This window comes from Mycetomoellerius zeteki, unplaced genomic scaffold (assembly GCF_001594055.1).
Source record: "Mycetomoellerius zeteki isolate Tzet28-1 unplaced genomic scaffold, Tzet1.0 scaffold106, whole genome shotgun sequence".
In the NCBI taxonomy this organism is placed as follows: Eukaryota; Metazoa; Arthropoda; class Insecta; order Hymenoptera; family Formicidae; genus Mycetomoellerius; species Mycetomoellerius zeteki.
In genome coordinates this window covers 483105-505928 of record NW_017255975.1, presented here as the reverse complement: position 1 = coordinate 505928, position 22824 = coordinate 483105, and the positions used below count along the sequence as shown (strand labels likewise).

At 33.8% G+C, this 22824-nt stretch overlaps 1 protein-coding gene across 1 annotated transcript in view; it reads right to left on the bottom strand.

The window, feature by feature from the left end:
- LOC108723620 (defective proboscis extension response 3) overlaps positions 1 to 22824 on the bottom strand; it is a 147770-nt gene that overhangs the window by 48179 nt on the left and 76767 nt on the right. The window contains exon 2 of the mRNA XM_018449511.1: positions 1989 to 2158. Within this exon, the coding sequence (XP_018305013.1) occupies positions 1989 to 2158 (170 nt within the window). The remainder of the gene's footprint in view (positions 1 to 1988; positions 2159 to 22824) is intronic.

Sequence of the window (22824 nt, the reverse complement as noted above, 5' to 3'; positions counted from 1 at the left end):
ATCAAACAATAGCGGAATGTGAATTAAACAGACAGCGAAATATAAAAGTAATTTATTAAAAAAAAAAAAAAGAAAGTATAAAGTAAAAAAGAATATCTGCAAAGAAATATAATTTATATTTCTCATAAAAATATATATGTTTTTGTTCTCTCAAATAATATAACATCAAAGAGATTTCTACACAAAGAGTTAATTTTCTACAGCACAATTAGATTGTATAACTATTTAACAAATATCAGTCAAATATTCAACTTTCTGATTATTTTACGCTAAAAATAACGTTTCACAATGTGAATCATAATTGGAAATATTACGATGTTAATGAGATCATTAATATACCATTGTAATTTTCTAAATTTACGCAAGAAAAAGTATATGCACGTTAGACCGTGAAGAGTATACTTGCCCCGCAAGTTCGCAGGCGAAAATAAGAAGAAATAAAGAACGTGGAAAAGAGTTACAAAAGTCTTGGCGCGCGAAGATGTGAACTAGGTTACTCTATATACTCGTATATATAAAAGTGCGATGTCGCGTGGGTAAATGAGGAATGAACTCGTATACGAATTGCAGGTCGCGCAAGTGCATTAGCAAAGAGAGCTGGCAAAGTTTGTCGAGGAAACGATCACGGATTAATGCCTCGCCGCGACACTGTAACTGCGAATTTATTTGACTTCGAATTGCGTGATTTCGATCGTTGGGATTTCCACGCTCGCACGTACGCAAAATTTATCAACGCCAGGCGGAGAGTTCGTGCGAAAGAGCGGGATAGAATTTGAAAAATACGCTTCACAAAAAATAATAATAACATAATTGAAAATTTTGCGATAATCAAACACGAGTGTGCGCGACTTAATTTTGCAGTGACAAATTCGTTGCGTTTTTGCTCTGTTGAATCCCTACCTAATAACGAAATTTAATCACGAAAATTTGTTGACGCATGATCGAATGTTAAAACGTCCATCGAGCTTTGCATAATTCACGTAATAAGAAGATTAATCGGTTAATTGATTTTTTCTTCGAAAAACACGAGCGACATCGACAGCGCTGCGAGATTATTGACTATCGCAGATTCCAGCGAAATAATCCCGCAATATTTTTCGCATTCTGTATTCTCGTCTTGTACGTTCTATCTTTAATCTTCCCGATGGGTAAGTTCGTTAAAACCGTGCTTGGTTGGATTACTGAAGGAACGAATAATATTGACGTATACAATATCGTTGTAACGACGGTACGTTAACTAAAGCGAATCCTAAAATAATTTTCAGAAAATCAAAAAAGTAGCAATCTTTGCTTTCGCTACAAATATAAAAAAACAAAAAACAAAAACAAGAATTGACAAACTTGAGGAAAGATTTAAAATGTGCGATATAAAAATATTTCGGAGAGACTCGTTCGTAATTGATAAATGCGGTATTGATAAATGCGAAACGATACGAATATAAATGTCTCTATATGAAAGAATGGTTTTGCTGCGTTCAGGAACGTCATTCCGGTGCACCCAGGTATCATTTTATCTATGTTCAATATTGGTGAACGATAAGAATAAAATGATATGTCCTGAATTCTCGGACGTATCCCTGAAGTATCTAAAAATTGTAGATAGGTACCGATCTAAAAATAAATTTTGAACCATCAAAATAATTGTGTAGAAGGCTGGTTGCTATAGTGTCGAAAGCTTTTACAGCTCATCATGTTTTAGAATATAACCCTATACATAATAGTTGAGAATATAATCCTACATAATAGTTATAATGGTCCAACAAAATTATTTTAAGATCTGCATTTAGCTCTAAAAAAATTTTTAGATGTTTTAGCGCAAAATTATTTTTTCTATGTATAAAATGAGAATTATCTTCGAAATCAGAATCATATCGCGATATTTAACGGACTCGCGCGCGATCTTAATCTACTCGCGAAATACAACATTCTCAAGCACGAGCAGTGTTATTACAACGACCGGGCTCTTGATAAGGAAACTTGGGACTTACCGCACGATCGCCAAGATTGCGCACCCTGCAGTGCAGGTAAGCGGATTGCCCGACAGTGGTTGTGGTCTCCCTCTTTGTCGTGTTGTCGAAGTAAGGCTGACTAAAGGGTTGTTCCCAGTAAGAGGACGGATGGTGCTCTACTACAGATCTTCCGTTCTTGGCTGCGCATTCTGTCAAAAACAATAAGACGTTAATGAGATTTATTTATTGACACATTCTAATAAAAATTTTGACGCGAAATATATTGGAATTTAAATAAATCTTTAGAACTTTAAAAGCTCTGCATAATTAAATTTCTTGAAGCCCGAGAATAGCGGAATTCTCCAATAATAGCAAAATTTTAATTAAACTAATCGGTACTCGCAATAACATCGAATTAATAGTGAATTCAGTTGGATGCACTCTGCAGTGCGCACTAGTGCGCATTAAAGTATCATACTCAAATTGACACAAAAACATGTATTTAATATAAATATAAAAACAGATTGAATTTTGAAATCTTCTATATCTATATTTTATTGTGCTGTTAAATAAAATCTACATTTTATAATTTGAACTATTTGTATTTTACTTTTACATAGATTAAATACTGTACAACAGTTTCAATATACACTAGTGCGCAATAGTGCGTCCAACTGAATTCGCTATAAGTAAAAAGGAAATTCATATTATACCCAAGCGTTCGGTCAGCGCAAATTAGAAATCATCAAAATGCGTAATTGGAAACGGATGGCTTAATGACATATCGATAATTGCTGGGAACTCACGCAAATCGGATTGCGGCGCGACAATGCGATAAATTATGCGTTAACTGGCGAGACAGAATGTACAAAACGGGATTTCAAGCTGATCGAAACACGTAACGTGATTAACTCTACGTATAAAATCTCGGTCACGTCGTGCTCTTTCATAAGGAAATCGATTCTTTCCGCTCAATGATCCCATTACCGAGACAGCTTCTGCCGAGCTTATCCGGTTGAGTTTGAAGCGACCTGAACTCGTCGTGACGAATACAGAAATTCAAATCTGAAACCGTTCGAGACGTCGTTCGCTGTGGACGAATGAACTCTGGTAGAGCTCCCTTCGGAAGTCCTATCTTGAAAATTCCTAGCATATTACGCAAAAGCATTCCCTTCGAGGTCTCAAATGGAACGAAAATCTGATCTATGCCTAGAAATTGCGTGATTTACAGGCAGAGCGATCGAAATTCATTCATTAAGAAAAGTTACGCACATATACATGAAACAGCACTTAGTGCCCGGATGTCTTCTAATACGAATTTTATTACTTTTTACGTAGAGCATGAAAGATCTCGATGCATAATAAAAAAAACATTTTGTATTTCTATTAAAACCAGTCCTTATTAAAATTTTTGTGTTAAATTCTTAATATATCCAAGTGTTAATTTAATATAATATCATTACGTTAAGTTAAATTGGTATTTAACATTTTTTATAATTAGAGTAACACAATTTATGATTAAGTGTGAATAAAGAATATAAAAATAATAATATAGTTTTAAAAATGTACACTTTAAAATGATTAAATAAATGAATAAAAAATAAATATTAATTTAACATTATTATAAATATTAATTTTATTGAAAAAATATTTTCACAATTTGTTTTCAAATAATATCAAATCATTACATTTTTCGTTTTAATTGTTACGTAATATTTATGTTACTTTCTAACATATTTATCTGTATTAAATTAATACAAAAATTTGAATGGGTCATTTGGGAAATATATTAAATTTAACATAAATTTTCCAACTGTGTGGCATAGAAATCTCATCCATCTACCTTTCTTGCAAGAATTTTTTAAACAAGTCACATTTAAAACTGGGTAAGAACGACTATTGGCAATGGAAATACTATAGTGTTAAAGGATAATGATAAAAATAAAAACATAAAAATGGAAAGAGATAATAATAAAATAAAACTATTATTGTGGTACCAAGATCGTCGTCTCATTAAAGATACTTAATAGACGTTGAGAAGGACTTTTTCAGCTTTCTTTTAGGTGTAGCTGTTTTTCAAAGTAACGATTTGCCGTTGTGGCGTAAAATTCATGCAACAGTCCCTCATCAATTTTTTCAGCCCGCGTCCTTATCCCTCTCCGACCGCTCGCTTCACTGATTACTTTATTCTAAGAAAACGATACTCTGGTGGTTACATAAAACCTTCCGAGAAAGCCTTTACGTGCGTTATAAGAGCAGAATGAAAAAATTTACGGAAGAATACTGCCAAAGAATCTTTATTCCCATGTTGATCCTTCATAAACAATATCTTGCGAACGCGTAATAACGAAAGCTTCAATTGACAATTAAATTTTGTTGTATTTAAATATATTATTATGTAAGTTTAAGTATATTGCTACGTAATATATATAAATAAAACAAAAAATCAATTTTATATATTATTCCCTCATTTCAAAATGGAACTATTTTTTAACTTGATAAAAAATTATTTAATCAAATAACATCAGCGAAAAGAATATATTGTTAATATGATTAAAATTCATTTTTGCTATTTTCGTTTCGCTTTTTAAAAAAACCACCTTTTTTGATATGACAGTTTCGACGATTTTTCTTAAATTATTCTTTTTGAATTGTAATAATTTTGATGATTATTTATAAGAATAAGTTTACTTTTGATAATCGATAGGATAACGTTTATTTAACTCATTCGTGGTAATAACTCGAAATCTCATTTCTTAAGCTGTATTTTGAAGCACAATTGGAAAATTTGTATTTAATTTAATACAAAATGAATATGTTAGGAAGTAACACAAATATTATGTAAAAAAATTAACATAAAAAATGTAATATTAACACAATTTGTGTAAGCATATTTTTTTAAATAAAATTGATATTTATGATATATATTTAATTAATACGTATTTTGTTTATTCGTTTTATAATTTATGATTTAAAATACATTATCTTATATTATTTTTTTAGTACTCAGTATTTGTACTTATAAATATATAAATTGTATTGTTTTGATATTAACAATAAGAAATTTGAATATCAATTTAACACAAAATGCTCAAATAACATAATCATATTTACATCCGGATATGTTAAAAATTTAACCCACAATTTTAACAATGGTGTGAGTGTATTTTAATACAAAGTATTTTTTTATATATGGACTATGTCCATATATAAAAATTATCAGAATGTAAAGTAATAGAATGTGTAACAACACTTGTAGTTTATGGAAAATTTCCTTCCTTTCATTTGTTAATGCAACGATCAGTTTGTATGTTTCGCACGAACAATCAGTTGATACATCATTCAAATTAACAATCGTGAAATTCTTCGGCTTCAAAGCGAAATCCGTTCGGAAATCCCTAACCGCAGAGCTGAATCGTCGATATTCTGCTCGCTCGAAATACCGCACAAAGTTCCACAATACAGCACAAAAAGCAGCCGATTCCAATCGCCGACTGTTAATCGGGTTTTTCGCGTTGCAACCGTTGGTACGACGAGTATGGGTGGTAAAAAAGGCTTAAAACTGCAGGACGGGTGAGCGAGTTTTGAAGGGATGAGTTTGTTAACCCCGACTGTACTCTTCCTTCTCCATTGAAAGTTCGTGGCGAAGGAACTCCAACGGGGCGAGCTTCAGGTGTTTGCTAATGGCCCACGGCACTGAAACCAATCATTCGTTGATGGCCGCCTTTCTCCACTCCCCGTTTGTTCGTGATGTATTTATTCTCCGTCGCGTCAGAACGCTCGGCTTACATTTCCATCCATATTAACGCAAAACTTAAAAGAAATCCGACGATAACATTGCAAGTCTAAGTATTTTCGTGCACGCCAAACGTTGACCTGCTTCAATTAACGTGTCCTACATTTCAAGAAAGGTCAAACATATGACATAAAGAAATTCAATTTAAAAATATACATGGAATGTTTAATTAAACTCATGGCTTTTACGTTGAGTAAGCTAAAAGTGTTTTATTATCGATCAAATAATGACTGACAACAAATATTAAGTTGTGATTGTCAAATTTAAGCACAGAGATGTCTCGAGGTGTACGTAATTGTAAAATAAATTAAAAATCTTTAGATAAACAATTTTCGCTTTAGTTTTGAAATATACTTCATCAACAGTATAATTAAATCGTAGAAAAGAAGTTTCTCGCAAGGTTTCTCTTTGATTTTCACTAAGATGAAACTCCCCGCTGAGTTACGACAAGGCAGTAGTCTTCACGTCTCGAACAGCAACCGAATTGCAAAAACTTGGGATCTCCCAAAGTCATATCTCAACTATTTTCTCGTTACGCCGTCCCCAACGAAAGCAGCGAGCGAAGAAGAGAAACCTATGACAGAGCACGATGAAGACATACAAAGGCAATGTTCAAAGAGTTCTCGAGCCTCTTGATCTTCCATCCGCGATGACTCACGATCATTTCTCAAAGACTCTTAAAATATAGTGATATCGCAAAAATAAGAATAAAGTACTATTAAAAGTCAAATCGTTACATTTACAGAAATGTCAATTATAGATAAAGAAAATGTTAGGAAGTAACACAAGAGAGAGGGAGAGGGAGAGAGAGAAGGAGGGGGAGAGAGAGAGAGAGAGAGAGAGAGGGGGGGTAGATCCGTTTGTTTAGTTCTTCAAGCAAACGTTCGCTCAAATGTATTTGTTAACTACTAGAAGCAACCCGTTTGAAGAGATTACGAGACGAAGAACGCGGAGAATGTCGCGCGCGAAGCGTCCGCTGTTCACGAAAGTAACGCAACACTTCTCGTTGAAATCCAAGTAGCTTATGTTCCCAGCCTCTCAGCTCGTTCAGTTGCGTGGAGAACTCGAACGAAGCGATATGTCTTCGGATTTAGAGAATGTATCTCGTTGAAAGAGAAAGAGAGAGAGAGAGAGAGAGAGAGAGAGAGAGAGAGATAGACACGCACGAAATTTTTCCCGCAATATCCGGAAGAAGTCGAGAGAAAAGTTTTTATTTAAGAATGTGGAGAGCGTTCGACTTAGTTCGCGTGTTCATGTTTTTCTGGATCGCGTAAGTTTCATTGTCAATCATTGTCATTTTGGATTTGCTCGGTGGGTCATTTTTTGACTAAATATTACTTCGAACGTGATATACAATTGAATGTAAATATATAATACGTGACATACGAATATATATATATATATATATGTTAACAAGTATAATCGTCTTGAAAAAGTTATGAGGTGATTATTTCACGCGAAAATTATTAATAGTATTTTTTTGAAAAAAATCCATCGAGTACATTTTAAACTCATTATCGACGATTTATAAAAGTTTTGTTGCACGGTATTAATCGCGACGAAGTTATTTAATAACATCGTGGTTGCGGGAAACCGCCGTCGTTTGAAAGATATCAATTAACTTTTCCAATATATGTAATGCCATATCTATCGGATCAATTGAATATCAATTGTCATTGGTATTATCGGGAAACACTTTCGGGAGATTGAGGGTGTAAATTTTGGCTTTAAATCGATATATATAACAATACAATTTTTTCCAGAGGCGAAAACGCGAACATAAAAGAATTAAAAGTTAAAATGTAAGTTTCAAATATCATAAAACGTTATTAATCAGTATTATTTAAAAATAAAAATTTTAACTAAAAATAAGGATTTAAAAATATATTTGAAAATATATAAAAATAAAGGTTTAAAAATATATACATATAAGAAAACTATACACACAAATTCCCACAATTAGAAAACATCTCATTAGAAACGTTCTCATAAGAAACATTTGTTTAAAAATTAATTATAATGTGAAATGTTAAAAATATGTTCGTCATTGCTGATATTAATGAAAAATATTTTAGCCAAGATGAATTCATTCCGCTCGTGAAATTTGAGGGCATCAATTCTGTATGAAACTTCTGCGGATACATTTCGCGGTAACTCTCTGAAAATGTCATTGAAATGCTCGTAAGTATTATATGTAACATGAAACCTCTCGCTGAAATCTAAATGGCTCATATCTGTATATCCTATGTTGCCTCACGACGCTGCTCTCGTATACGCGTACGTGTGAAAGTGGAGCGTCTTCGATCCATCAAGAGGCGCAAGCACGTTCTCTTTTCTTCGTTTTTCTTCTTTTATTGCATCGAGTCGTTGTATCGGAAAGTTACATTGAGATCGAATTAGACCACGTCGCATCTTTGCTTAAATGAAAGGTATTAAATATTGGGTCGCAAACAATTACTTTTGAAGTACAGCGTTGCAATCGATATTATTATAGTAAAACGACTAAATGAATATTCGCCATATTTATTAAATAAATTTATGAAAGAAATTATAAAAGGATTTATTTATTTAAAAAATTATAAAAGATTGATTTTTTTATTAAAAGAAATTTTGACTAATCCTTTATAAAAATACATGATTAATTTTATATAATTATATTTTTTCGAAAGAGCTTTATAGATAAAATTTATCTTGAATTATAAATATATGTATGTGAACTATGGCGCTTTTTAATGCAAATGAAAAAGTGCACTTGTAATTGTGATTGCTGAGAGCGAAAGAATTACCGAGCGACGTTTTTAGAGAATAGAATCCGCGAAGGAATGGAAGTAATTAAAAATGTCAACACGAAATGGTATCATCATGAGACGGAAGCGGTTTTAAGCGCTTCATTAACAAGGATGGATGAGGAGAAATCTCCCGGCAAAACCGTAAAACAAAACATGGGCCTTTACTTATACTATTTTGTAAACTCACGAACGTTGCGGTCGGACGAGTTTTGCGGGAGTTTCACGGTTCGATGAGTTGAGAAGCAATAACGGCCGTTTTAAAAGGAGAGTACGAGCGTAAAGTGAAATGGGAGAAGTAGATTAATTCTTTCGTTTAAGTAACGCCCGCAAATGTTTGCGGTTCCTGAATTCTTAATGCATTTCAAACTAATTGCCAATAGTGTCAATATACATCGATATATCTAAAAACAATTTATATATGTATTCTTAAGCACGCGATTATTCAAGTACAGTTAATTTTATATTTACTTCTGTAATTATCATTGACGAAGTAGAATATTGTTAACAAGATATCATTATACAAATAAAGTTCTTTATTTTCTGAAATCGTAATATAATATAACGTATAAATCAAATTAGTTTGCATATTAATCATTACATAAAAAATTTAATATACAAAGTATGTGCGCGCGCGCGCGCGCGTGTGTCTTTCTGACAATTAAGTTGACATACGTAAACTTGCCTCGATTATATCGAGAATTTCATGAAAGGTTTGCATTGTTTTGTATAAATTTGATTGATAGAAAACGTCGATGTGTATACAGCAAATATTGCTCGGGGACGTACTCCAATTGCGTTCATGATCAACGTTGTCATAAATTTTATCAGAGGATAGCCCACTGCCTGTCCATTCTCCTTGCACTCTAACTCCCGTATCCGTCGCATGTTCGCGCATCTATCAACGATTTAAGGGTCGTTACTCGTTGCGGCCAAAGTGACTGGAATCCATTCAGGAAAATTTTGCGAGGGCACGCGTCGGCAATTTTAAACGTGCGTGTATGCTTATTAGAGGTACGTGTCGAATATGTTGATCATCGTTCCATGTATTATATTTGCATTAAACTCCTGTGCAAACGCTAATCGGCTAATGTACCGTATCATATAATACAAATAAAATGTCTATATTAAACTTCTGTGATTAGTAGTACGTAATTTATACATTAATTAGCAAATTATAAAATTAGTAAATTGTACCATATAAGACGATCAGATATAATGATTACAAATATAATGATTACAAATAAGATTTACAAATAATTGGAATGCACTTATCTAATACAATTAACTGCATAGGCATTTTATAATATTGTATTTGTTCTTGAAACCATAAAAACTATTAACCAATGGCTGCGTTCAGCAGAGAAAACTAATCAGTTAGCGCTTAGTGATTCTTTCGCAGCCATTATAAGCTATATGATAGGTGAAAATTAACTCATTTCGCCAGGATCCATTAATAAGATTCTTCAATGGACTAAATGTGTCAACCAAATGCGAGAAGAGCAGAAATTTAATGTCTCACCTTTCGAAGAGTGAGATGTTTGATCCCTCATTGAGCGCGCATAACTTGACAACATCGAATGAGAACAGTCAGAGTCGTTTCAATTGAGAAGGGGATATTACGAGTAAGATGTTTCAATTGTATCCATTCAAGGAGTATTAACTCGATATTGCGGAACACGAATAGTCAATGTCATCGTACGATTCGAAAGCGATGAGGGAGGAATGTTGAAAGCATGAGATGTTCTACCGGTCGCGCACATTTATCGAGTAATAGCTAAATGCTGCGTGACTTTGCAGCAGCAAAGGATGGAAATGTTAGGCGCAAGATGTTTCGCTTTAATTTATGGAGTATTAACTTGATGCCAGACATGAAAACAAGCTGTACTGTAACTTGCTGAAAGAGAGAAGGTATAGAGGGAATGTATTTAGAACAGAATGTAGAAGATAGAACACGCAGAACTTCTAACGTACTGATACAACGCAATTTCGCGTGAGCAATGGTACCTTTACACCGAGAAAAAGGTTTCGGTTATAATAACAAGAAGTACAAACAGAATGTATTCTAATTATATTAATCAGAATGGTTATTGTAATTGAATTTCTGCACGGAAAGAATGATTTTACTGAAATATCTAAAAATTATATAAAATACTCCAAGTTGGTTTTTAGAATATCAAATTTTTTGCAGCATTTCTTATTATGCTTGAGTTTTCTACATCATTATTGTAGTGAGCCAATAAAATTATTTTCAGATGTGTATCTACCTAAAGGATCCCGTACTAATCGTATGGAAAATTAAGTCCCAAAATGAAATGTTTGTTTTCTCATATAATACAACTTATAATAATGTGATGAACAAAAGATGTCATAATCATAAAGCTCAATAATTGATAGCTTTTGAGCTTTATGATTATGACATCTTTTGTTCATCACATTATTATAAGTTGTATTATATGAGAAAACAAACATTTCATTTTGGGACTTAATTTTCCATACGATTAGTACGGGATCCTTTAGGTAGATACACATCTGAAAATAATTTTATTAGCTCACTACAATAATGATGTAGAAAAACTCAAGCATGATAAGAAACGCTGCAAAAAATTTGATATTATAATTTTAGCGCTTACTTGATTTTAGCATAATTTTTCATCAATAAAATTAATTGATACACAAACATTTTGTTAAATTTTATTTATACTCATTAAAAATTGCAGACTTTCCTCTTTTCAGCGCAATTTTTGTTTTTTCAATAACTAAATACCTTCGAAAATGACAGCTGATTAGTTTCAACACATTCCCATGGGACACTTTGTATGATATATGGAAACTAACACGTTTTGCCAGAATCTAATTATAATTAATGCAGAATCCTTTTTAGATATTTTAGCAAAATCGTTTTTTCCATATAGTTATCTCAATTGAAATGTTTCATAGAAAATTGTCTTTGAACATCTGATTTGCATTTTTCTGACTGAATCTACCAGGTTTCCAGTTTATGCAATCAGATTTCTTTTTCCGCGTTATAAACATTTATAAACGAAAACCTATAAATTCAATAAATTTACGAAATAAACCTTCGTTTAGTATAAATGCACCCACTCGTCGTTACACAGTCCGCCGTGGGACATTTCGCGCGATCAACTTCAAGCGCTTACGTCGCCGTCATGCCCACGACCTCGAAGATAAAGTACTAAAGGGAAGTTAAGCTTCTTATCGCACGGACCAGAAACGCCGGTCGCGGCTGGACCGACCTCCGGTCCGGTGAATCCAGGATTCTTTTCCAGACCGACGATTTCGCGAATGGATTCGGCCGAATTCATCTCCATTGCGACGGCACGAGACTTGGAATAGAGGTAGCGTTATTCGCAAACACAGACGGTGACGGAGAGGGTCGCTTTTAAGTAAGTGGTATGCCCGCGGATGCCTAAACTTCTAGGCGCTTGTCGAATGGAAACGTCTGCCCAAACTTTTCCAATTTCTTGCGTCAAAGGGAATATCCGATAAACACGGCCGCTCCACCGTAATTAAAAGTACGCAAAGCCACGGAGCCGCATATATATACTATGGAGGCGAGCAGTACGAAACCGCGGATCTACTTAAGCCTGCGGATCGACAGAGACGCGAGAAATCCGCAGCGCGGTTCCTTTAAGTTGCACGAACCGAATGCCTTGTCGCTATGCGATTGTACAACTCACGCAAACTACGTCGATAGCAATTAAGATATCAAGAAAATGAAATTGTAAAATGAAATTGTCATAAAATTTTTAGGTTGTGATTAGGGAGCACGCTATCAGCGCATTCTATCCTTGTTTTACGTCTAATAAACTATAAAGGTATAATGATAAAATAGCGTTAATAGCGCGAATCCCGAATGCAACCTCAATAGGGAGTTTTTGCAATAACGTGAATCCAGATACGGTGAACGCTAAAGTCACATGACTTAAACCGTATTCCATCTTTACGTGCTCTAATCAAAAAGAGTTTTTGCGCAACGGACGCACAGGATGCTACGATGACATATAGTGAAACAATTAAGATGGAGGACTTATTAGATCTTGCTGTTTTTGGTTTCAATTTCGTGGAGGAAGCTATTATACACGAGTTGTTGGTACCATGTAATAATGCTTTTATTAGAAATATGCAATGAATCGTAGTCGTTCAAATTTTGTGGTGGTCATGGTTATGTCTTTTCACCATGCTTATAAGGTTATAAGGTTATAACGTCGACGCTAATCATGAACCTTATTTGCTCAGAAATAAGGTTGGACGTTATCTGAATAGTGTCACGGTAAACGATGCGCATGCTCAGTATCGTCTTTTACTAGACAACGTAACTTTAGCGTTCACTGTATTTGGATTCACGTTATTGCAAAAACTCCCTAATATCTAAATTGAATCTACGTACAATTGTTTCATTAAACTAATGCACTATATTTAATATTTAGTATATTACTGCACGTTGAAATGCAACAAGTATAAATCCCGAAATTATTATATAAAATCTATATCATATATAATCATATATAATTATCATAAGCATAATCATATAATCATATTTAACTCTTTGAAGCTGACGCCAAAATTTATAACACAGACTACTGATGCTGAGTCTGTGAGACTCATTTAATTTATGTCGATTAAATAGCACTAATTAATTTCAAGAAACTAAAATGACATAACTCGTATGAAAAAAAATTAATACCAAGTATATTTTATTAAGAATAAAAGAAAATATGGTACGCTGAAAGTAAAGTTTTTGGTAAAGTTTTTTATAAAAGTGATAACTGTAATAGTAATTATAGTCACAAATACCAAAAATTTTTCTCTCATTGTGGAAGATACCAGAAAAGAGTACTTTGCGCTTTAAATTCGACATCTAGCAGCGACAAAGAGATTTATAATTAAATGCAAACATACCTACTAACAAATCTACCATCTCAACTTCGAAAGATAAACAATTATCATATACAATTTATGTAAAAATGATCGGATTCATGTAATTAAATCTGTCCATTAGGTACTATATAACCCTCATTGATGATCTTACGTTATCAAAACAGTCATGAGAGCGACAGTAAAGTCGCTGAATCTACAGCGAATTAGCGTGTCGCGATAACAAAGACACGGTGAAGGAATGAATGATACAATAAATACACGATTCATCTGTATAACGTATTACAAAGCATACATACAAACACGGACAATTGGATGAAGGTAGTAAATGATGCACATGGCGAATATTGTTTACGGATTTAATGGCGAGTTTTATAGCTTGATCGATGCGCGATGGATTAAACCGAATATGCGGATTTGATCCAAAGCGCGATTTGATATATATCGATTGCAAGCGACCAAGTGCTATTCATTATTTCCGCCAGATACATACGTATTCATTTTACGTTAGTTCTCAGATTGAAATAATCATTATATTACATACGAACATACTGTAACATTTCGCGTTCGGTACATTCACATTTTGTTTTATTGGATATATAACGTGAGTTTTTATTAATTGTTCAGCCAAATATTCAAAGTTATATTTTTTCGGATTTTCTGAGACTATTGACTGAATACCGTTATTTCCATTAATGCTTCGGATTTGATGGTGACTCTCTGGTTGAACCTCTCTTCAATAATAAATCTCTATCAAAAATGTTAAACTACTCAATTTTCTTAATGCTACATCTGCAAAAATTTGGATTATTCTTATTAAAATATACTTATTGTTAGTATTCATTCTTTTTTACGACTTACATCGTATTGGTCCCTTAAAATTAACCTTTAGTTTTAGGGTAGCCAACTCTTAATCAGTTAATTTCGGGATATTAATTTTTTAAATATTGGAGAAACAACAACAAAAATCGGGATTTTTTTCATTGGTATACATTTTGGATTACAAAACACTTTCTAATATTAAAGTTACAATAATTAAATATAAATATGTAGCTCGATAAATAAAATATTAATTTATTTCTTAATAAAATCAATTGATAAAATCAAATAATAATCTACTATTGCGAGTTATCTGTTGGCTAGCTTAATCGAAGATTGGTGAAAGAGACCTTTAATATATTAACAAATTTTATGTTAATTTATTTATGATGAATCAAGATAAATGGCGTCCCGCTTAAAGTTTTTTCAGAACATCTTTATGGAGAGATAAAAGTCGAGATGTCTCACAAAATTCGGAACGATTGACCATATAACGATTCGGAACATATATATCAAGTACACGTGAAGATTTTCCGATTTTTCACTATACACGATGGATCATCCGCGTCCTGAGTTAATTTTCATCACTTTTATTATACAAGTATATCAAAAGTTGTTGATGCTTACATATTAGAATATATTTGTGAAGCTGTCTATTAAAAAAAAAGAGAAGAATAAAAACCATTATTTACTTAGGTGCTCTTAGTATTTCAAAGAAAATGCGCGCGACACAACTGACCTAATTATATTATAACTAACTATATACTAACAATAAATGTAGGATTAATTAGGAACTTTTAAGGGGATCCTAAAGCGAAGCTCGAACTTCGACAAAGTCACTAGATGTCGCTGTTTTTTCAGCGCATCGACATGTCTTTATATACTACCACACTAATATCTCACGCAATCTATGATATATTCAGTCGCACATTCGTGTCAATTTTCGTATAACAAATTCGTCGCAATAAAGCGTCTAAGACTAATTCTAAGAACTCGACGTAATTTGTTCGTGCAAACTATGTGTTTGTGGATCATTATTTCGTAAGTACAGATTGCAAAACTTTCGTATCAAATAAATGCTTGAGACGCCATGTTACACTAAGAAATTGTAAAAAATATATCAATTTTGAAATTTTTGGTCGTTCTCGGCATTAACTCCACCTCACAAATATGTATTAATGCGTATACTTTAATCCTGGAAAAGGATTTTCGAGAGAGAGAGAGAGAGAGAGAGAGAGAGAGAGAGAGAGAGAGAGAGAATCTGTGAAGGAGAAAAAAGTATTTGTTATATAAAAGTTATATGATTTAATCGATAATACAGACGGCTTTAGGATCCCCTTAAGGGGATGCTAGAGTGACCAAATTGTCGGCATTGCAGATCGATATAAATCTCCGAATTTATTAAACGGAATCAAAAATCCTTTTACAGGATTAAAGTAAACGCAAAAAATTGAGAGGTGCTGCACAGTGGACTTTATATTATACTAAAATTGAAAAAAAGTTAAAAATTTACATTTTTTCAAGTCACAGAGCTATCATCTGACGTAGATGTTTCCTTAATATAAAAGTTTTATAGCTCGTATGGACAAAACGATAGTTCAGCACCCAGCGTTTTAAGTGCACAAACAATACTGAGTTTATGAAATTAAAATTAACCCTCGGACAGCGGATGTCGTGATACTCGCACGCACGGCGGACGCAGGGTCAAAAGTGATCCAAGAATGAGATTGTTTTAAAACGTTTGAAAAGCAATTTTTTATTATAATATGTATAAAATATATAGAAAGAGAAATCAAAACACATATTTATCATGGAAACAAATATCCATTTATTCATTTTCTTCACAGTTGAAAAGATTGAAAAGAGTAAACAACTCTAACTCGCGGGTCTCGCGAAATCCTGCGTCCGCGTCCGCTGGCGGAAGGTTAAAAACTAAAAATTACGTGTATACGAATGCTGAGCGAAGACTCGAAATGATAAACAAAGCAGTCATTGTGTCTAGCAGTAGATATTCGATCTTGCAAGAGATGGCGTTGCAATATGTTAAATAAGGAGAGATGTGTGCGTTTAAGTGAGACAATAACGTAAGAAATGAATTAAATATGTCACTATTATCGACTTTTTGGAATTTAAAAAATCTGTACTATCGACATCGATTAAGCTCGACCGTCACTTCAGCATCCCATTAATTAATTGAAATGGATCTTATAGACGTAACGTCAATAACTGCAGTATTATAGATTTTGGCGTTAACTCCGGAGGATTAATTTGCCACTATCAAATAAAATAAGTTTAAAAGTTCTACCAAAGCAAATTCAATTTGATGTTACACACGGAATGCAAATTTATTCGTGCCCGCGTTCGCGGAATATAATCGAGTCGATGATATTATCGAGATAAATTCGCGATCGATCCGCTCACAATGGGATCTACCATCGACTGAGGATCGGTTGGCGATTTTCTCCAAGTTTTATCAGGACTAGACAGCGATGAGAGAGCGGTTTCCGCGTATACGTCGCAATAATAATAATGGCGCAGGATTTATTGCATTTTTCGGTTGCACAACAATGCCGAGGGCAGGACACGGCGAGCAAGTATAATAGTCTCCATCCATATTGACGCGTGCGAACTTATGCAGAAAGTTCGTGTCCGTGGTAACACACTTTCAGTTTGGATCTTCGATAATAGCTAACGTCAAAAATATTGCTTTCAATAACGCGATAGAGGACATTTCCCATCCGATCGGCCCCCTTCGATCGAAAGGAGCTCTAATAAACGAGCTTTTGCGTCCGTGAGAGCTACAATACCATTTGCCTAGGGCGTAAATGCGACGCGCGCACGTGTGTGTGCGTGCTCCTTTGCCTTGCAAATTTCACGAATTCGGCCGTGCGTCCTCGTTACACGAGTCGTACGTCAACGAGCTCGCATTAGAGTCGCTGAAAACGATATCGTGTCGCCCAGAGTCGCACTCGGAATTATATTATTGCGAACCGGGAATCGTTTTTTGCGTGACCCTGCCTTTGGCCTGTATACGATTGGAAAAAATCCGGTCATGCATAAACGCATACGATGAATATGTCAGTAAGCTATCAGCAATTCGATCTACCGTTCAAAGGAATTTGAATTGCTTCAAGAAAAATTATTTTTCTCGAGAGAAAGGAAATTTGCAATAAATTTGCAATAAATTAGACAGTTCTATCGAAATTCTATTTCATGTCACAATTGAGGAGGAATGTCATAATATTTGAAAGATAATGATGCTTCGTATAAAAATTGAAACATTTTTTAATTCATTGCAGTGCAAGTGTTTTAAAATTCTTATTATCATTATTATTATTTATTCGACGATCAATTTAGGTTGTAATATCAATGGCTGCATTCAGCAGAGAAAACAGCTTTGCAACTGTTGTAAAATTCTTGAGTATGATTTATACATTTAGATTTAGTGAGGAACTAAGGATAAGACTAATCATATTAAAGAATTTTACAACAGTTGCAAAGCTGCTTTTACTGCTAAACGCAGCCAATGTTTCAGCATATATGGGATGCGTTTCGAGTTACAGCATGAAACGCATGATGCATCATTTGTCCTTGTTGTTTATCAATTAATAAAGAAGGATACAACGATACATCATGCGCTTCATGCGTAACTCGGAACGCACCCTTAGAATCATGCGTTTCAGAACTGGCTGTACTCAGCGCATACAGTTTGGAAAACTACAAAGTGTATTAAACCTTTTGTTAAATATTGAGTTAAATATTGAGTTATAAACAAATGGAGATCGTTATCGAATAAATTACTTTGTCATTATCATTTCCTAGCTTAGTTAACAAATACCAGTGTATAATTTCATTTCCGTCCGATCTCATTTTGTTAAATATTAAATTATAAACGAATGGAGATCGGGATCGAATAAATCGCTTTTTTATTATCATTTCCTAGTTTAGTTAGCCATTACCAGCGTGTTTCATTATTACCGATCCTGTTGTTTTGAAAAAACAATCGAGGCCATAGACGCCGACTACGGGAGGGCAGACCACTTTATTAAAAAAACTCTGTATTTATAAACCTTTCATAACATGGCTGAAAAGTAAGACATTATAATAAAAAAGTGCATTTTATAGGGGATGAACAATACATTCGTTACTTCTGATCAGAATTTCAAAATATCTAACCTTTTTTTTACAAAAAAGTGTCAAATATCGCAAAAAAATCATTTTTACACATCAAACCTTAATTATTCTGGAAACCTGACATGCTAGTGAAATTTGACTTGTGGCATTGTTTTCGGCATCTAAAAATCTATATGAACACCATGTATGGATAAAAGTAATTGAAAAAAAAAAAAACATTTTTTGGTAAACTAGTGATACGTTATTTTCTCACGCTATTTTCATCTCGCAGAAATGAGAGAGAGATATACGGATTTATAACGCCTTAATAGCCGTCGGTCGATGAAGTTTTTGTCGTCTGAACAATGTAAATTCCAAAGTATCGAATCCTACAAAGCGTTGCATGTCGCGCGTCATTAGTCGCGCCGAACACGAGAGTTCCTCGTTACCGAATCAGCGGGTTCTAATCTTCGCCACGCAAAAAAAGCGTGTCTTTGATGATCGAACACCAGACAACGCGACGCGTTGTCACTGGTGGCATGGCATATGGCTTTTTGCACAAACTGCTCGAATAAACCTATCGATCTAGAACGCGACTCGATCACGATCAAACTAACGGCGCTTTTATCGAAAACCTGGAAAACCTTCATTAATCCTGGATAGTTTTTTTCGAGCGAGACTTGGTTGTTTGCACGGCAATCACAAAGCAGAAATATAAGTGACATATGTATAACATATATTCCACATTTTGCTCAGTGCAATGTGTTTGCAATAATAATTATCTTGTTATACGAGTGCATCGGGTTGAAATTAAAAATTCCAGACCACTTCTCAAAAAGTCCGGACCAAACTGCAACAAAATGTAATTCGGCTGTAAAATCACGTTCCGTAATTATAACAGATTTTACACGACATATCGACCATTAATTAAACATCCGATAAATGATTGGAAAGAACTGGAATTTACGTCAACGCAAAATGAGAAATGTGGAGCTGCATTTAGCACTGCGGCAAAACGCGGCAAGATTACAAGCCATTGTATCGTATTGTAGCAGATATCAAATTAAAGCTCTACGATAACTTACGTGGAATCCTCGATGTTGGCGCAGCTGCAAGATGTACCTCGTCGTTTCGATTTTACGACCACAAATCTTGCGCATCGGAGAACAAGTTTACGCACTACTTTTTTTTATACAAGTCCCAGTTAACTGAATGTCGATTTAATAAATTTTGTGAAGCTCTCCACGGTTTTATCACCAGACGAATTGAATGCGGATAGAACGATTTTGCCGAAGTACAATATCTAAAAATTTAACTGGATACAGACCTGTATAGTTAAATTTTTAATTACTTCTTTCATGAAGTAACTCAAGTAGGGTAAGGTTGCCGAAATCGCACCACTTTTTACTTAAAGAGATTCATAAATAATTTAGAAATTATAAAGAATATTCTTAAGTTTTCTACATCACAATAAACTGCACTTTTTTTCCTTCCTTATGTAATTTTTTTGTACTATTATAACGTTTAAAATGAGGATTTTTTTCAGTATTGTGCGATTTTGGTAACGAAGAAATTCGTTGCCTAAATCGCACCATACCAATATTCAAATACGATAAAGAAAGCCATGATCAGTTAAAATTAGATGTTTCGAATAATACATTATAAATTCTTTATTAAATCATTTTATTCTAGATATGATTGCGCGAGAGAACGCGTTCTCTTTATACATATCAGTTATTGCGAAGAATATTTCCGAAGCCTCAATGGTCGAGTTGGCTAAGACACTCTTCCCGGAAAGTTGAGAGTCCTAGGTTCGAACTCTGGCTGAGGTAATATTTTTCGCAGTAAGTTTCTTTCTTTTTTTCTAATTTAATTTGGGGGGGGGGGAGGATTATTAGCGTTTTCAGAATGATTGTATTGAAAGTCCGAAAGTTATCGATGCGCAATCATATCTAGAATAAATTGATTTAATAAAGAATATGTAATGTATTATTTGAAACATCTAACTTTGACCGATTATAATTTTCTTTATCGTATTTGATGTGTTCATACATATGGTCGTTCTTAAAATTCTTATAATGTTTATACCAATATTCCTCATTTAAAACATTATGATAATGCAAAAAATTTAAAAATTATATAAGAAAAGGAAAAAATTATATTTTATTATACTGTTAAAAACTTAAGAATATATTTTTCATAATTTCTGAAACACATTATAATTTCAAGAAGTAATTTAAGGAGTTTCTATGTGAAACAAAATAAACACTTTGTAGATTTACAATACATTTTTATATAATAATAAATGGAATAAAAATGTAAGAAATGGAAAAATATTAGGGAACGTGCGATTTAAGAAATTAGATTGTGGTGTATAATTTAGGAAATTACATCATGCGCGATTTAGGAAACTAGAACATTTTTTAAACTTTTATTTATTTTATCTATAAAAAAAATGTAAAGTAAACTTTAATCCTATTAATTTAATTTTAATAATATTCTAATCACGAAATGGTCAAGACACAGGCTATTTAACTTATATTACTTTCTGTAATTCTACTATAAAATACGTTGAAAAATAGCAACGCTGTCATGATTTTTTTATTTATTTTATGTAAATAACAACACTTCTGTTGTACTTCATGTCACCAGTATAACAGAGTAGCGCATTACAGTACCATGTAGTTCTTAAATAATCCGTAAGAAAGTATATATATATATATAATATATATATATATATATATTGTATATACAATAATTGAATTTTTAAACGAGGTAGTGCGACTTAAGAGCCGGTGCGATTTCGGCAACTTTACCCTAATAAAGAAAAAATATACTAATTATGATTACTCGAGTACGTGATTTCGGATACAATCAGTTACGATGGTCAGTCATCGGTTCGACTATATAGGGCGGCTTTTTTTAACGAATTGAAAGGCGTGGTTGGAAATTGCCGTGGCAAAGTGCCTCAGGTCATGTCTACTGGGGTAGAGCAATTTCGTCGATTCGTGGCACGAAGAGAGAGAGTGGAGTGAGAGGATCGAGTGATGGAAAGATACGAGGAAAGAGAGCCAGACGAGGTGCCGCGCGCGCGAGGAGAACAGAGGCGAACGGGAGATATAGAAACGAGAACTGTCACGGACAAACCTTCGGTCAATTATAAGTTGCTTCAGGACGTGCCTTGCTTACGAAAAGCACCCGGTATATTCTTAAACCGAGGCGCAGATAAGGCTGTTCGCTGTACTTCGAAACGCAAAGGGAGGGTGTCAGCTACGATCACGCAAACGGTTGCAACGGTGCAAGCTCGAAAAGACTTCACTTGCCAATCCCCACTTCCGTTCAAGGCATATAAAACATGAAAAATATATCTCGCCTTCATTCATTTAATACAGTATTTTCAAATAGAAAGGTTAGAGATGAAGTTATTTTTTATGTTTGGAGAACAGTGGTCAAATTATTCTTTATATTATTTCCATTATATCAGATTACCAACAAATATAACGCGTGATCATCAACTTTATGCCATTTATTAATTAATTTAGATTTTATCATGTAATATTCAATACCTGAATAATTTTATAATTATGGGAACCACGGTATAATTATAAGCAAGAAGTATAAACAAGACTACTCAGATATTCTATTACATGATAAAATATCTTAATAATTGTATTAAATTACATTAATAAAATACATAAATTAATTAATAAATAACATGGAGTTCATCACGCGTTGTAATTACTGGTAATCTCGTAATGATAATAATATAAAGAATAACTTGATCTGTATTAAAACTGTGATATATTCCAGGTATAAAAGTCTTGTAGAAGAATAGACGTAATATTGATTGCTCCGAGAACTCTCAAGTAGAAATAACTGAGGACGCAAAAAGAAAAAAGTTCGATGATGACATCTTTATCGGGCATTATTATCACACTTAACAGTACAAAACGTACGAGCAATACAGTGTTGATTTTTCATACGCCGTTTTCCGAAAAATCTAAGTAAATAACTAGCTATGTGCGAATCGTTCCGTCGAATTGCTTCTTCCGGGAGTTCTGGGAGGCAAACGGTTAACGTAAACGTGATTTTATCTAAAAGCTCGATATCGAGCAATACAAAGAAGGAATGAAATTACCGATCTATCGGGCCACCGAATAACCCACGTAGAGATAGAATCGATTTCGTTGGCGCTGCAGCACTCCGCAAACTTCATCGATATCCTATGTTTCTCTTCTTACTTGATATTACTTCGCAACTAAACGACGAACTTAAGATCCTATAGGAAAAGCGGAGAGAGAGAGAGAGAGAGAGAGAGAGAGAGAGAGAGAGAGAGAGAGCGAATCTTTCTGAAGATCGCTGTTATCGTATTCTGCCTTCTAGTAGAACCTCTGTATGAAGATCTGCAGATTTTATTGGTCACGATAGAATTGAGAAACCAGCAAGTATGTGCGTAATCATT